This window comes from Elephantulus edwardii, unplaced genomic scaffold (genome assembly GCF_000299155.1).
Source record: "Elephantulus edwardii isolate Elephantulus edwardi_28Jun2011 unplaced genomic scaffold, EleEdw1.0 scaffold00247, whole genome shotgun sequence".
NCBI lineage: Eukaryota > Metazoa > Chordata > Mammalia > Macroscelidea > Macroscelididae > Elephantulus > Elephantulus edwardii.
Window position 1 is genome coordinate 916,069 of NW_006399997.1, and position 15,465 is coordinate 931,533.

Consider the following 15,465-nt stretch of genomic DNA (forward strand, 5'->3'; position numbering starts at 1 on the left):
TTAGGGCTGTTGTACATAGGGTCGCTATGAGTCGCAAGCGACTCAGCGGCACATAACAACAACAAACAACATAGTCTAGAATTAAAGGTGAGGAGTTTGAAATAAGGCCGCCTCTTTCAGACTTGTACACTCATACTTACTGGAAGGAGTTGCACTGCCAACCCAGGGGTACACAGTTCAAATTCACCAACAACTCCACAGGAAAAAGATTGTCCCTCTCCTCCTGTGTGATTTGCATCCTCTGAAAACCTGCTGGAGGTTCAACAATGAGTTGATTCTGCCTTGACAGCACATAACAGCAGCTACAACAGCTTAAGTAAAACTGTAGACAAGTTCCTAGACTTCTTTGCGGAAGTGCAAAAAAGAGCACCATAATAAGTTACCCCATAGAGTTGATGTGAGAATTAAGTGAGACAGTAACATAGTCTGTGAAGAGTTAAACTGTTAACTCAGAAGTGATACCCCTCTGGTGATTCAAATCCACCAGGAGCCCCGTGAGAGAATTATGAACAAACTCCTGTGTAATTTCAGCCTCTGAAAATCTGTTGGGAGGGTCAGCTATGAGTCGGTTCTAACTTGACCACAATGAGTTTGATTTTATATCCTGAAAAGTCTCTGAAACTCTTCATATGAAAAGCATAGCTAATTATCTCTCCCTAATCACCAGACAGCTTCTCTTCTTGACTCTTCTTAAGAAGAGTCTTGTCGTCACTATGTGCTACATATCACAGAAACAGTCATCTTCACTTTTTATCCTGCACCAGTCAGTCTCTAACTCCCATGATGCTCTGATGCCTTTCAGCTTTTTCTCCTTCCTCGCCATTTTCTAAATGTCTGAAATTTGTTCAGAATTCATCATAATTTCTCAACTGGCTTGATATTCCTCCTGACCACTCATGTCCTTCAACTATCTACTCAACCTATCTATGGCCACTAAGATTCCCAGGGTTAAGCACTTAACTACCAACTGAAAGGCCCTTAGTTCAAACCCACCCAAAGGTACAGATCTGGTAATCTGCTTCTAAAAGATCCAAGCCTTTGGAAGATGGTTTGAGTGTCATCCAAAGAAAGCTCTAACATAAAATAATGAAACCAGGAGAATATTACCAAGAAAATAAAAGGGATAAATAAAGGATTTATTTCTAAAAAAATAAAGATATTAAAATGGATCCTCTATACTAACCCCCCTCCCCCAAAAAAGAACTCTTCTAAACCTAATTAATTTACCCTACCACCTTTCACTGAAAGGAAATTAAGAAGATTTGAAGCATTTACTGAAGATCAAAGACTATAACCTCAGGGACAGAGCATTGACTGCAAAGACTACAACCTTAAATATGGGTTATGTCTCCTCTGCACAAGGATGACATGCAAACTCATGAAGCATCCCATATTTTCATTCACACGATGGAATACCACACAGTCTCAGGAGCAATGATTTTAAATATTTCTACGTAACATGGGAGAGACTGGAACGTATTATGTTTCAAGAACTGACTCAGTCTCATAAGGGCAATCATCGCATAAGGTCATCATCGTAAAAATAGGTTGTGGTTGTTGTTATGTGCCGTCGAGTCGCCTGCGACTCATAGCGACCCTATGTACAACAGCCCTAAACTCCGCTCTGTCCTGTGCCAATCGCACTGTCTCTGACACTCCCATCCCAATTATCCCAGTCACTGAATCAATCCACCTCATAGAGGGCCTTCCTCTCCTGCGCCGTCCCTCCACCCTCCCAAGCATGATGTCCCTCTCCAAGGACCGGTCTCTCCTCACTACATGTCCAAAGTATGTTAGACGGAGCTTCAGAATCCTTGCCTCCAAGGAGCCACCCGGTTTAACCCTTTCCAGGACAAATCTGTTTGTTTTCCTAGCAGTCCATGGTATTCTCAGTACTCTTCTCCAGCACCACAGCTCAAAGGCATCAGTTCTCCTTCTATCCTCCTTGGTCATTGTCCAACTCTCTGATGCATAACAAGTGATTGCGATGGCTATGGCCTGTATCAGACGCACCTTAGTCTCCAGAGTGACACCACTGCTCTTTAGCACTTTGGAGAGGTCCCTAACAGCAGACTTTCCCATGGCAATGTGCCTTTTAATTTCCTGGCTCCTGGTGCCAAGACTGTTGACTGTGGAGCCAAGCAAACTAAAGCTGTGTACAATCTCAATCTCTTCACCATCCATCCTGATGCTGCCGATTGGTCCAGTGGTGAGAATCTTTGTCTTCTTGACATTGAGCCTCAATCCATATTGTAGGCTGCAGTCCTTGACCCTCTGCAGCAGGCGCTTCAGGTCCTCCTCAGTTTCAGCAAGCAGGGTTGTGTCATCCACATAACGCAGATTGTTGATAAATCGTCCACCAATCCTGACCCCACCTTTCTCCTCATAGAGTCCAGCCTCCCGGATAATCTGTTCTGCATATAGGTTGAAAAGGTATGGAGATAGGATGCATCCCTGGCGTACGCCCTTCCCAATTTTGAACCATGCAGTTTTCCCTTGCTCTGTTCTGACGACTGCCTCCTGGTCCAAGTATAAGTTTCGCATTAGAACGATCAAGTGTTCTGGGATTCCCATTCTTCTCAGAGTCAGCCACAGTTTGTTATGATCTACACAGTCAAATGCCTTTGCATAGTCAATGAAACACAGATAGACATTCCTCTGGTATTCCCTGCTTTCAGCCAAGATCCATCTAACATCAGCTACAATATCTCTAGTACCATGACCCCTTCTGAAACCAGCCTGGACTTCTGGTAGTTCTCTGTTGATGTGCTGTTCCAGTCGTTTTTGGATAATTTTCAGTAAAATCTTGCTTGCATGTGGAATCAGTGAAATTGTTCTGTAGTTTCCACATTCGGTTGGGTCACCTTTCTTTGGGATAGGAACAAATATCGATCTCTTCCAGTCAGTTGGCCAAGTGGTCGTTCTCCAGATTTCTTGGCACAGCTTGGTGAGCACGTCCAGGGCAGCATCTGTTAACTGAAATATATCAATTGGTATACCATCTATTCCTGGAGCCTTATTTTTGGCCATGTCCTTCAAAGCAGCCTGAAGGTAATTAAACATGTATGAAGGTCCAAGGGGGGAAGGATCGAGAACAGAGGAGGCAGGGGGAAACTATGGGGCTACATGATTTTATTGAGAAGAGGGAAGATGTAATGGAAATAGGGAAGATCCAGGGAGGATATGAAAAGGCAGGGTATAGTTCAAAAAGATAGGCATAGTTCAATGGTGATTGGTTTTATAAAACACAATGAATGGAATGATTGTATGAAAAACACCATGAATGAAGAAAAGTGTGACACCCACTGAATAAAACCCCTACAATTAAAAAAAATGGGTTATGTCTCAACATCAAGACAACAGAAATCCTCACCACCGGACCAGTAGGTAACGACATGATAGATGGAGAAAAGATGGAGTTGTCAACTATTTCATTTTACTGAGATCCTTAATCAATATCCATGATAGCAACAGTCAGGAAATCAAAAGATGTGTTAAATTGGAGTAATCTGTTGTCAAAGACCTCTCCAAAGTTCTAAAGAGCAAGGATGTCAGGTTAAAGGTAAATGTGCAATGTATCCAAGTGATGGTATTTTCAGTTGGTTCATATGCATCTGAAAGACAATGAATAAGAAAAACCAAAGAAGAATTAATGCTTTTGAATTACGGTGTTGGCAAGGAGTATTGAATGTACTCTGGAGTGCCAAAAGAATAAACAGATATGTCTTGGAGGAAACGCAACCAGGGTGCCCCTTAGAGGCGAGGATGGTGAAACATCACATATACTTTGTCCTTGTTGTCAGAAGGGACCAGATGTTGGCAAAAGATATTATACTAGAAAAGTAGAGTCAGCAAAAGAGAAGATGACTCTCAATGAGATGCATTGACACAGCAACTGTAACAATAGGCTTAAGCACAGCAGAGATCATCAGGATGGTATAGGATAGTTCAAGATTCAGATCTGCTGCTTATAGAGTCTCTGTGAGTCAGTTAACCAGACAGTACCTGCCAACAACAGCAACTGCCCTTCATTGAGTTTCAGTTTGGGAAGGAATAGGAATACCTCCTTCCCTTCTTGTGAGAAGTCAGTTGCTTTTTATTTCGCAGTTCCTTCCAAGTCTAGGTGTATCCAGAGGAACAAAAGAAGTTGTACTGGGTATCTTGCCCAAGAGGAGCCATTCCACATACACTTAATCACTGTATGTGAATAAATGAGAATGAAAAACATAAAAGGTGATTCCTACCATCCTACAGACAACCTCCCCTAATACACAGCAAGTCACTTGTGGCCCAGGGGATGCATCGTGTTTGTCAGTGTTAAAGCAGATGGCAGAGTACTTCTCCAGTGTATACATCAAGAGTAATGTCCATCAATGACCAACAAATGAATAGACTGTGCCTGTATCAATAATCCTGTTCCCAGCCTCGTGCTTTATTTACCTAATGACTGCCTTGCTGTTAGTTCATCAAGATGGTGTTTATTGACTTGACAAAGTGAAAAATTTAGGATTTTGTTTACTTCTGTGTTTGCAGCTGGGGTACTCAGTTGTGGGCTGCGGCTTACCATTCTTCCACTCTTAGAGCCCCTAAAGCAAGCAGTTCAGCAAGCCAACTGTCTGCTTGAGCAAGAGGTGTCAACACCAACACCATCTGCTTGTTTGTTACTTGAGGTAGACAGTGTCCAGAGCCTCCAATAATTATTCATTCTGGAAAGAAACTCTTCACTCTCAGATAATAAAGTGAATAGAAATTTAAAAAAAAAAATAAAAGCCTTGAAAACTGTATGGAATAATGTCCTCTGCATGCACAGGTTCAACCATGAGTTTGGATTCTTCTCAGCAGTAACTTAGAATATTTTACAAATTATGAGAATGGTACAGAACAGGACAAGGTTTAGAGCTGTTGTTCATAGGGTTGCTACTCGATGACACCTAACAACAACAGTAACTGATAACAACAATATGGCTACCAGACTTGCCTTACTAAAACTAAAATACAGTCATAATTGTAAAAATTTGTGAGCACTGAAAGCTCCTGAAATGGGGCCCATCATCGCTGCTTTTTAACCTCCTCTCTTGCCAGCAACTCTTAGCTATTTGCACTCTTAGCTGTTTATACCTTAGCTATTTGTACAGTGCAGTAGTTCCAGAGTGGCCAAGACATGATTATACTCCTTCACTGAGTCTCCATCACTGCAGGCCAAGCTACTAGTACATTGTTTTGTTTTTGGGGTTTTTTTTGTGCTACTAGTACATTGCTACTAGTACATTGTTTTGTTTTTTGGGGTTTTTTTGCTACTAGTACATTGTTAGCTGTATCCATTATCTGTCTCCCTTCTCTTATCTAGATTGTGTGTTTCCTGTGTTCATTAAAAATATCTGATATGTCAATATCCAGTATACCAGCACAATTTCTTGCACTACAGAAATTATTCCTTATTGTTTCATCATCTAAATTTGGATATGCTTTGAATGATTAGAGTTGTGTAAGTGACATTTAGAGAGAAGATAGTATTTTTTTTTAAACGTTTCAAGTACATTCTTTTTCATGCCATATTGCTGTGAGAGAGTGTGAACTAGAATGCATTAAAAACATACTAGCTTTAGATGAACAGCTTCAGGAAAGAGGGCCAGCGCCAGCCACCCTGATGTGTCAGGATTGGGTTACCCCATGTTCAAGAAGTGAACCCCTCCCAGATGCCAGCACTCTTTCTATATGTATGTATGTATTTTCCTTGTAAAATGTTTTATAAAAGAGTTCTCTAATTTATCCACTGTGTTAAGCCTTGAGGGGTGTGGTGTGGTCTCCCAGCTGTATATTTCTCTGCGGTGGGAGGGGAGGGGCTGGATCTCACTTGGCTTGAGAAATAAATAGGTCAGTTTGGACTGGCCTCCAGCTCTGTGGCAAAAAAAACCCAAAAACATACTAGCTTTATATTCTTTTCGCAAAAAAATATCCTTTGAAAATCATGTTCTTCCATTCATCCTTTAACATTGGGTTGAAAATGTCAAAGTATATCTGTGGTTTTACATATTTTTTTAAAACAAATATTAACCAAAATCATGCTAAAATGCACGGTCTGCCTATCTGTATACATACACAAAGATTCTTTTAATTGATGACAATTTAATAGAAATTCTTAGTGAACTTTTAAGTAGATATGTCATTTTAATAATGTATATAAATACCAATTATGAATAATTTTGTAATAGCCATTACATATTTCACATCAAAATAAATTTGTCAATTAAATGTAAATCAAGGTATAATATCACTAAATAAACATTGACTGTGAAGTTATTCTACTTTTTGTTGTTTTTTTCTGAGTTCTCTTTTGCTGTCAGGTATTTTGTAGTTTTCTTTTACAATATATTGAGAATGTTTTTTATGTCATTAAGTATTCTACCACAGTGCTAGTACCTAGAAATAGAATGTAAGCCACTAATGAAGTCTCAGATTTCTGAATAACTACATTCATAAATAGGAAAAAAGATTCAACTCTAACCCAATAGCTCTACAACAGTATAATTTTTTACATGTGATTAATCCTTTATGAGCTCTTTTACTTTTTTATAATAGCTATTCAAAATCTAGGGAACGTTGGTGGCTTATTGGAGAGGAAGTGCATTGCCTTCCCACAGGCACACAGGTAGTTTGTGTCCATCAGCTGCTTTGTAGGAGAAAGATGAGCAATCTTCTGTGCAGTTGACTGCCTCTGAAAACACACTGGAGGGTCAGTCAGCTCTGTGTAGGTTCCGGCTTGATAGTCCATAACCAACAGCATTCAAATTCTAGTGTGTAGTTTATATTTACAGCACATCTCAATTATTGTTATGTGTAATGCTGTATGCCTTTGAGTTGGAACCAACTTACAGCTGATCCTCCATCTGATTTTCAGAGGCAGTAAATCACAGGGAAGGAGATTGCCCATCTTTCTCCCATGGAGCAGCTGTTGGATTTGAACTGTCTGCCTTTGGATTAGCAGCACAGCTCCTTTCCTCTAGGTCACAAGAGTTCCTTTATGTCTTAGGTAGTTATAACTGTGTTTAAAGAATTCAGCAGTGACCCATGACTCCTAGTAATTCCTGTAGTAAACCGAACACAATTTAGTAGAGGATATAGAAGGAATGGGGGGGGCTTGTAACATAGATGTCAAATTTTATGTTTGCCTCTGCTTCTAATTCACTGGAGCTTTTCAAGATGACCATATTTTCATGATCTAGTGCACTGATTTGTGCTTACTAGAAAACAGAAAACTAGAAAAGTTGTTTGCTTGTTTTTTTAATCAGTGTCACTTTTCATTTTCCCAAATGTCTTCAGGAAAACAGTCGTTTAGAAAATGAACTTCTGGAAAATGCAGAGAAATTGGCAGAGTATGAGAATCTGACAAGCAAACTGCAGCGGAATTTGGAGAACGTGCTAGCAGAAAAGGTGAATCTGTTTAAATCTGATTTCCTGGTACACAGCCTGAAGTACAGCCCACTGAAAAGAGTATCACAGAAATTTCTAGTAGGGAATTTACTTGGCTGATGAAAGCTGTAATTTCTGTAGGGACTTAATAAGCAGGGTATGAGGGGAAACATTGCTTGGCCCTGAGAGATGCCAGTCTTTGGATCCTGCCTTAGTTGATCATGACTTGAGTATGCTCTCCATTTAGTGGTATTTCTGCAGAAGTATCACATTCCTTTCATGCGTACCAGATGGAGAGAACACCAACAACTGGGGCTTTGGCACGTTACAAGTCAAGGAAGGGCATTTGAACAAAATGACAACTTGGTCTTATGATTTTTTTTTTTAGTTTGGTGACCTTGATCCCAGCAGTGCCGAATTCTTTCTGCAAGAAGAGAGGCTGGCACAGATGAGAAATGAATATGAGCAGCAGTGCAGGGTAAGTGGCTAAAGAAAGCTTGGTAAATAGAGCTCGACCTAAGTTCACATCCTGTTCCCATCATTTACTAGCCATGTGATGTTATGCGAGTCACCTGACCTGTGTGTGCCTCTGTTCCTTAGCTATTAAAATATTGAAAATAAGAGTACCCACTGCATAGGGTTATGAGGAATATTCTGTGAATGGATATGGGTGAAATGTTTACAACAGTGGCAGGGACATAGTAAGCACTTGGCAGGCATTAGCTATTAACATTATTACTCAGTAATCTTGATCTATGAGGGAATAATGCAAACCACATTTAAGGGTTCTTTATCTAAGCCAGAAATTATTAGTTCTTGGAGGAAAATGTGGTTTCATTTCAAGTAGAAGATTTCATCACCATGCTGGTGAACTTATTCCAGAGTTAGTCTTTTATCATCCTATTTTAGGTGCTTCCCTCCCTTTCTAAATTCATTCTTACTTTATTTACAAAATGCAAATGAGACAAACTACTCATCAAGTGAATAGGTCCCAGTGCCTACCAGGAAGGCCTAAAACATCCTTGCAATTAGTAAGAATCTTTTAAGTTTTAAAAGCAACTCTCTAAACTTTAGGCATTGAAATTTTGTTTTTCCCAAAACCACAACCACTTGTTTGTTTTAGCAAAATAAATACAACTGAATTCTAACTGCATTAGATGAAAATTGTAATTGTGCAAAGATAAGGAACACAATTGTCTTTTCTGTGAGGTTGCTTACAGCCTGCCTTTTTAACAAATATATGCACACATTTTGAGAAAGAAAAAAAGCATTTCTGGTGTTACAGTTAAGCTTTGGCTATAATCCAGTAGAAGTGTTTTCTGTAAATTTTCTTCAATGAATTTGTCAGTTCCACCTTAAAAAGTACTTAAAATATGTCCAGTTATGGTTTTTACCCCCACAACTTTGCATACCATACAATTCAAGTGGCAATTCATTATCTTAAAGCTTATTCACAGTTGTGCATCCATCACCACAGTCAATTTAAGAATATGTTCAGGACCCAAAAGAAAAGCCCTATATCACAGGTGAAAATCTTCTGGGGTCCTCTTGTGCTTGGCAACCATCAATCCACTATATCTCTAGATTTGACTGTTCTGGACATTTCATATAAATGAATGGTGACCTTAAGAACACAGAATTTTTACATTTTTATTTGGCCCAGTATTTTTTACTTTTGTTGCTTGTGCTTCTGACATTATACATAAGGCCTTTGTTGTATTGGTTTTTCAACCCCAGGTGCTACAAGACCAAGTGGATGAACTCCAGTCTGAGCTGGAAGAATATCGCGCACAAGGCAAAGTGTTCAGACTTCCCTTAAAGAACTCCTTGTCAGAAGAGCTGGAGGGTAGCAGTGGTGGCGTTGAGCCTGACCAGGGTAAATCTGTTCATATATCACCCTTTGGTGTTTCTGCCTTGGACCTTTCTTTATACAATCATGGTTGAATGTAACATTACAAATGTTGAACTGTTAAGCTATTTCACTTGTGGTCTGGTTTTTCATATGTCCTTGAAGCCTTTATGAGAATATTTCCATCTGATTTTGATCAAAAAAAGAATGGAAAAATCAATTCACAAAGAGTGTTTGGCTCTGATTTAAAACAACAACAACAACAACAAAAACAAAACAAAAAAAACCCCACAAACACAACACTGAAAAATCCTGGCCACAAATTGGAGTTTGGAGTGTTAGAATTTAGGCATGAGCTATTACTGAATCCTCCCTTTTAAAGAGCATGTCTAACTGAAAATGGTTTTGGAGGGTGGGCCAGCCAGAAACCAAAGAATCCATAACTAGTTTTCTTATGCTGGCTGTGCTGCGAAATACCAGATAAGGAAGGGCCTGTTGCCTGAGCCTTTGAGGAAGGTTTTGAGGAATGAGATCAGAAGGTGGAATTGAAACCCCTCCTACATTCAGTATGAGCCCTTTTCGTGCTTCCTTGTGTCTTGCCTCATTCCTTAAGTGTGTTGACTTTCAGAAATCCTAATTAGGGCTCTTTTACCAATGTTTCTGTTCTAAATAGTTTTACCTACTGCTGCCTGGGTCAGAAGTAGAGGCTTTCACTAGGCTTTTTCCTCTCCTCACCTTTTTACTCTAATATAAGTAGAAACGGAGAGGAAGAAGGCTTAACACCTTTCCTCTGAGACTTGACTCATTTATTATCGTTGAATGGAGCAAATTGATGGCAAATCACAGCAGCTTTTTCTGGACCATAAGTGACCAGCACTGGGGTGCTTTGCATGGATGCATGAAGTAGCACTATCTTTAGGTGACTCACAACCCACTATCATTTCATAGGTGGAGATGTGCCATCATATTGAAAAAAGGCCTGAACAAGAATACCAGTCCGCACTGTTGAGTCCAGCCAAATAAAAGAGTTCCTTTCTCTTACTTGAAAGTATCCTCACATCAGAAACCTTGGAATCCCTCTGCTTTAATGGTTTCTACATGTTGTTGTTAAGTGCCATCAATATGACTCATAGCAATCCTGTTAACCACAAATCTGAACTCTATCCTATCCTAAACCATCCTTATCATATTTAATACAATTGGGTCCATTGCGGCAAACACTGTATCAATCCAGCTTTTTGAGAATCATTTTCTCCTTCACTTATCCTCCACCTTTCCAAGCATAATGTCCCTTTCCAAGGAATAACCTTTCCTAACAACATGTCCAAAATATGGAAGATGAAACTTCACCATCTTGGCTTTCAAGGAACACTCTGGGTACACTTTTTCCAAGATATATCCATTTATTCTTTTGGCGGTCCATGGAATATTCAGCTCTCTTCTCCAACACCTCAGTTCAAAGGCATCAGTTCTTCTTCTGTCATTCTTGTTCATGGTCCAGCTCTCAGATATATAGCAAATGATTGATAAAACTGTGGCTTGAATAAGGCACACCTTGGTCTTTAAACTGACATCATTGCTCTTTAGGAACTTGGAGAAGTCCTTGACAGTGGGCTTTTCCAATGCTATATGACTTTGGTCACCTGACTGTTGTTACCAAGAGTGTTGATTATGAATCCAAGCAAGGCGAAATTGTTGATAATTTCAATCGTTGCTCCATCTATCATGATATTACCTATTGACCCAGTGGTGAGGATTTTTGTTTTCTTGATGTTGTTTGTTGTTTTTATGTGCCTTTGAGTCACCTGCTACTCATCGCAACTCTAGGTACAACAGCCCTAAACTCTGCTCTGTCCTGTGCCAACCTCACTGTCTCCGACACACCCACCCCTATTACCGCAGTCATTGAATCAATCCACCTCACCTTATAAAGAGTCTTCTTCTCCTGCACTGTCCCTCCACCCTCCCAAGCATGATGTTCTTCTCCAAGGACTGGTCCCTCCTTGTAACATGTCCAAAGTATGTCAGATGAAGTTTCAGAATCCTTGCCTCCGAGGAGCAGCCCGTTTTAACCCTCTTCAGGATGAACCTGTTTGTTTTTTTAGCAGTCCATGGTATATTCAATACTTTTTTCCAACACCACAGCTCAAAAGCATCAATTCTCCTTCTGTCCTCCCTAGTCATGGTCCAGCTCTCTGATGCATAGCAAGCAATTGCAAAAACCGTGGATTTGTTCTTGATGTTGAGATGCAATATATATTGAAGGCTGCAGTCCTTGATCCTCTGCAGCAAGTGTTTCAAGTCTTCCTCACTTTGAGCAAGCAAGATTGTGTCATTGACAGCTCAGGTTGTTGATGAGCCTTTCTCCAATCTTGTTGTCACACTCTTCTTCATAAAGTCCAGTTTCTATAATGATTTGCTCAGCATACAGATTGAATAGTTACAGAGAGAGGATGCAGCCCTAATTCACATCTTTCCCCATTTTAAACAATGCAGTGTTGCCTGGCTCTGTTCAGAAAACAGCTTCTTGATCTAGGTATACATTTTGTATGTTGTTGTTTTGTGCTGTCAAGTCACCTGCAATTCATAGTGACACTATGTTCAAAAGCCCTAAACCCTGCTCTATCCCTTGCCAGTCTTACTGTCTCCTACAAGCCCATCTCCATTACTCCAGTAACTGAATCAGTCCACCTCATAGAGAGTCTTCCTCTCCTACACTGTCCCTCCACCCTCCCAAGCATGACTTCCTTCTCCAAGGACTGGTACCTCCTTGTAACATGTCTAAAGTATGTCAGACATAGCTTCAGGAGCAGCCTGGGTCACCCTCTCCAGGACGAACTTGTTTGTTCTGCTAGCAGTCCATTCTATATTCCATACTCTTCTCCAGTACCTCAGCTCAAAGGCATCAATTCTCCTTCTATCATCCCTAGTCCTTGTCCAGCTTTCTGATGCATAGTAAGTAATTGCAAAGACCATGGCCTGTGTCAGGTGCATTTTAGTCTCCAGACTGACATCGTTGCTCTTCAGTACTTTCAAGAGGTTTCTGACAACACACTTTCCAAATGCACTTTGTCTTCTAATTTCCTTGCTGCTGGTACCAAGAGTGTTGATTGTAGAGCCAAGCAAATTGAAGCTCAAGGTTTGAATTTGTTTTTCCGTTTGAGAAATGCCAAACTAGTTCTTCCTTTTTTACTCTCTGACTCCAGCTCTGTGTACACTCCATTTTACTACTTTGCTTTGTTTTCCTTTATACATTATGTTATACATAATCTTTCTGTGCACTAGTTCAACCTCTAATTTATAGTAATTTAAGATGCTATTGTGCCCACATCCCAGGATATTCATATCTCAGTATCCAGTTGTCTGTAGAGGTGAGCAAAGTGTTTTAGCCTCATGAAGTTCAATCCTAAAAATATAGCAGAAACCATATTGCTGGCCATTCATTCCCTGGCCCATTGATCGTCTGCTCACTTGTCACTGTATTTGTTGGGTGTATAGATGTCTGGTTGGTGTGACCAAACTACCTCACCCTCTGTCATTTTCATATGAAAATCATCACCTTGAAGCAGCAATTTCCATGCCTACTCTTACCTACTATTCAAAGAGAGGGATTCTGATGATGTTTACTGAATGAACTGTACATGGAAGGATCTGTTCATCTTCATTTCTTTTGTTTCTTCTGTGTTTCAGATGATATCCAGGTGGCACGAATGATTTGTGCTGGCTTACTAATCTAGAGGTTGATGATGGTTCAGATCCACCTGGTGGCGTGGACATAGAAACGCTTCATGATCTGCTTACAGTTAAGCAGAGAGCATCTTTTTGAGTCGTTGTGTTCTGTGACATGGGACTACCATTAGTCAGAATCAGTGGTTTGGGTTTTACCTTTGTCTTTTCCATAATGCTATAATGGAAGGAGCTTCTCTTATTTCCTAGCATCTGGAAAGATTTAGGCTGCAAACTCTTTCGTGGTTCAACTTCCTTCCCCCTCAAATAACAGATTTGTGTGAGACCGTGCTGCCAGGTCAGTGAGTCCCATGTGTTTACAGGGCTTGGTTCCGAAGAGTGCAATCCATTGAATATGAGCATTGAAGCAGAGCTGGTCATCGAACAGATGAAAGAACAGCATCACAGGGACTTGGTTTGCCTGAGACTGGAGCTTGAAGATAAAGTAAGTCCTTCTTGCCAATCTTATTCTCCAATTTATTTTTGTTGTGATTTTAATGAAAGCTTACAGAAAATTAGATTTTCATTCATTCATTGTTGTATGTTTTCCTCCCTCACCCCTCCCCATTCACTTTTTAAAAGAATGTCCATTCATTGTTCAATTTCCTCCTACCTCCCCACTTCACCCCTCCCCCAGTCCACTTTGCAGTGCACTTCTTATTCTGGACTGATGTCATACAAATAATGCCTAATCATAGTCCTTTTAAATAGTTCTTTCCTTCACCTGTTCTAATATAGTGTTTATTATCTAGCCACTCTTTTCCATACTTCCTCCTAAACCCCCATATCAGTCCTGTTTTATAATAGTGCTGTTATGAAATATTTGTCCTTTTGTGACTGAGATATTTCACTTGGCATAATGTCCTCCAGGGTTATGTAATGTTTCACAAGTTCCTTATTTTTCAGTGTTATGTAGTATTCCATTGTGTGAATATAGTATGCTTTTTATATTTGTTCATTTATTATTGGGCATTTGGGTTGCTTTCATGTCTTGCTATTGTGAATAATGTAGCAATAAGCATGGATGTGTATATATCTGTTTGGGTGGAAGCTCTGGGTTTTTTTAGGGTATATTTCTAGTAGTGGAATTGCTGGGTCAAATGGTATCTCTATTTCTAGCTTTTTGAGAAAGAGTCATACCTTCTTCCTTAGTGATTATACCATTTTACACTCCCACCAGCAGTGAATAAGGTTTCCAATCTCTCCACAACCTCACCAGCATTTGTTGTTTGCTGCTCTGTTGAACTTTGCTATTGTTACTGGGGTAAGATATCTCATAGTTGTTTCTTTAATTTTTTTAAGCTCGTATGTACTTTTGCCTGTAGGCCATTCCCAGTTCTTTATTTCTCATACAGTATTACTTTCTATGCATTGCCTATTGTGTCTAAAAGCTATCAGGAACCCACATTCTCACACTGGTTTCATAGTCTGGGAAAAAGGCTTTGTCCTCTGGGAGAAAATGTCTTTGATTTAATTGTAAATTTTATAGTATCTTCATCTCTAACCGATATGAAACTGAAAGCATACAGACCATAACATTATCTCCACTCTGATTAATTATGGTTTTATTCTTTTTAACAATCTTAATGCTCAAACCTACGTCTAAGTAGATATTTGAGATTCATGCCCCCCCAAAATTTTTATATAGAATTAGCTACTAAATTAGATATAAATTCTGAACATGAAGTCCAAAATAATTTACCATGTGCCTTAACTTACATTTCCACTCCTCTCTTTCACCATCCCTTTGGTAATTTACTATTCTTCACCTAACTCTGTCTTCTTTTGATGCCATACTGTGACTCACACTCTGGCACCTGTGTCATGCCTTTTTAAAAAAACAAAAAACTTAACCATTTATTTTTCATTTGACTAAAGATTTAAAAATCACTGGTTTCTCATTTAGAAATTCCTAGACATTTTAATAACTTTAATTACATTTTGAATGTATTAATGTAATAGCATAATTGTAATGTCTAATAAACCCCTTACTTGCACTTTGATTCTTAAAAGTCTACTTCTCCCTCACTTTATATCATTATATCTAAAATGCTGTCTCTTTCGTAAACCATTCATGAATTTTTCTCAATCAAATGTGATTCCCCCCCCCCATTGTGCTCCTGGTGTTCAGTAGACATTTTAATTTAGTTATTTTAAGACCCTGAATTTATTGATTAAAAGGATCCATTGTATGCCAGATGGTATATCTTTGAAGGTCTGCTAACTTCTCAGTAGAATTGTTCAGAAACTAATTAAATTCGATCTAATTTAAAAAAGAGAGCAAGCCATTTCTGAGTATATCTTACTTACATTACTTTTGAATTGCATTACTTCACAAAACAAAATGGGGAAACTGATGAATGTCTGATAGAAAAAGTAGATGCTATACCCGTCACCTTCCTTTCCATGGCCTTGGGCTAAGTAATTTTGTTATGGTCTTACTCTTTGATTTTAGGTACGCCATTATGAAAAGCAGCTCA

General features: G+C 39.4%; 1 protein-coding gene across 1 annotated transcript in view; it reads left to right on the forward strand.

Annotated features, from left to right (window-relative positions):
* NIN (ninein (GSK3B interacting protein)) overlaps positions 1-15,465 on the forward strand; it is a 140,957-nt gene that overhangs the window by 86,544 nt on the left and 38,948 nt on the right. Inside the window, exons 11-14 of the mRNA XM_006899217.1 lie at positions 7,321-7,431; positions 7,799-7,888; positions 9,148-9,286; positions 13,309-13,430. Of these exons, the coding sequence (XP_006899279.1) occupies positions 7,321-7,431; positions 7,799-7,888; positions 9,148-9,286; positions 13,309-13,430 (462 nt within the window). The remainder of the gene's footprint in view (positions 1-7,320; positions 7,432-7,798; positions 7,889-9,147; positions 9,287-13,308; positions 13,431-15,465) is intronic.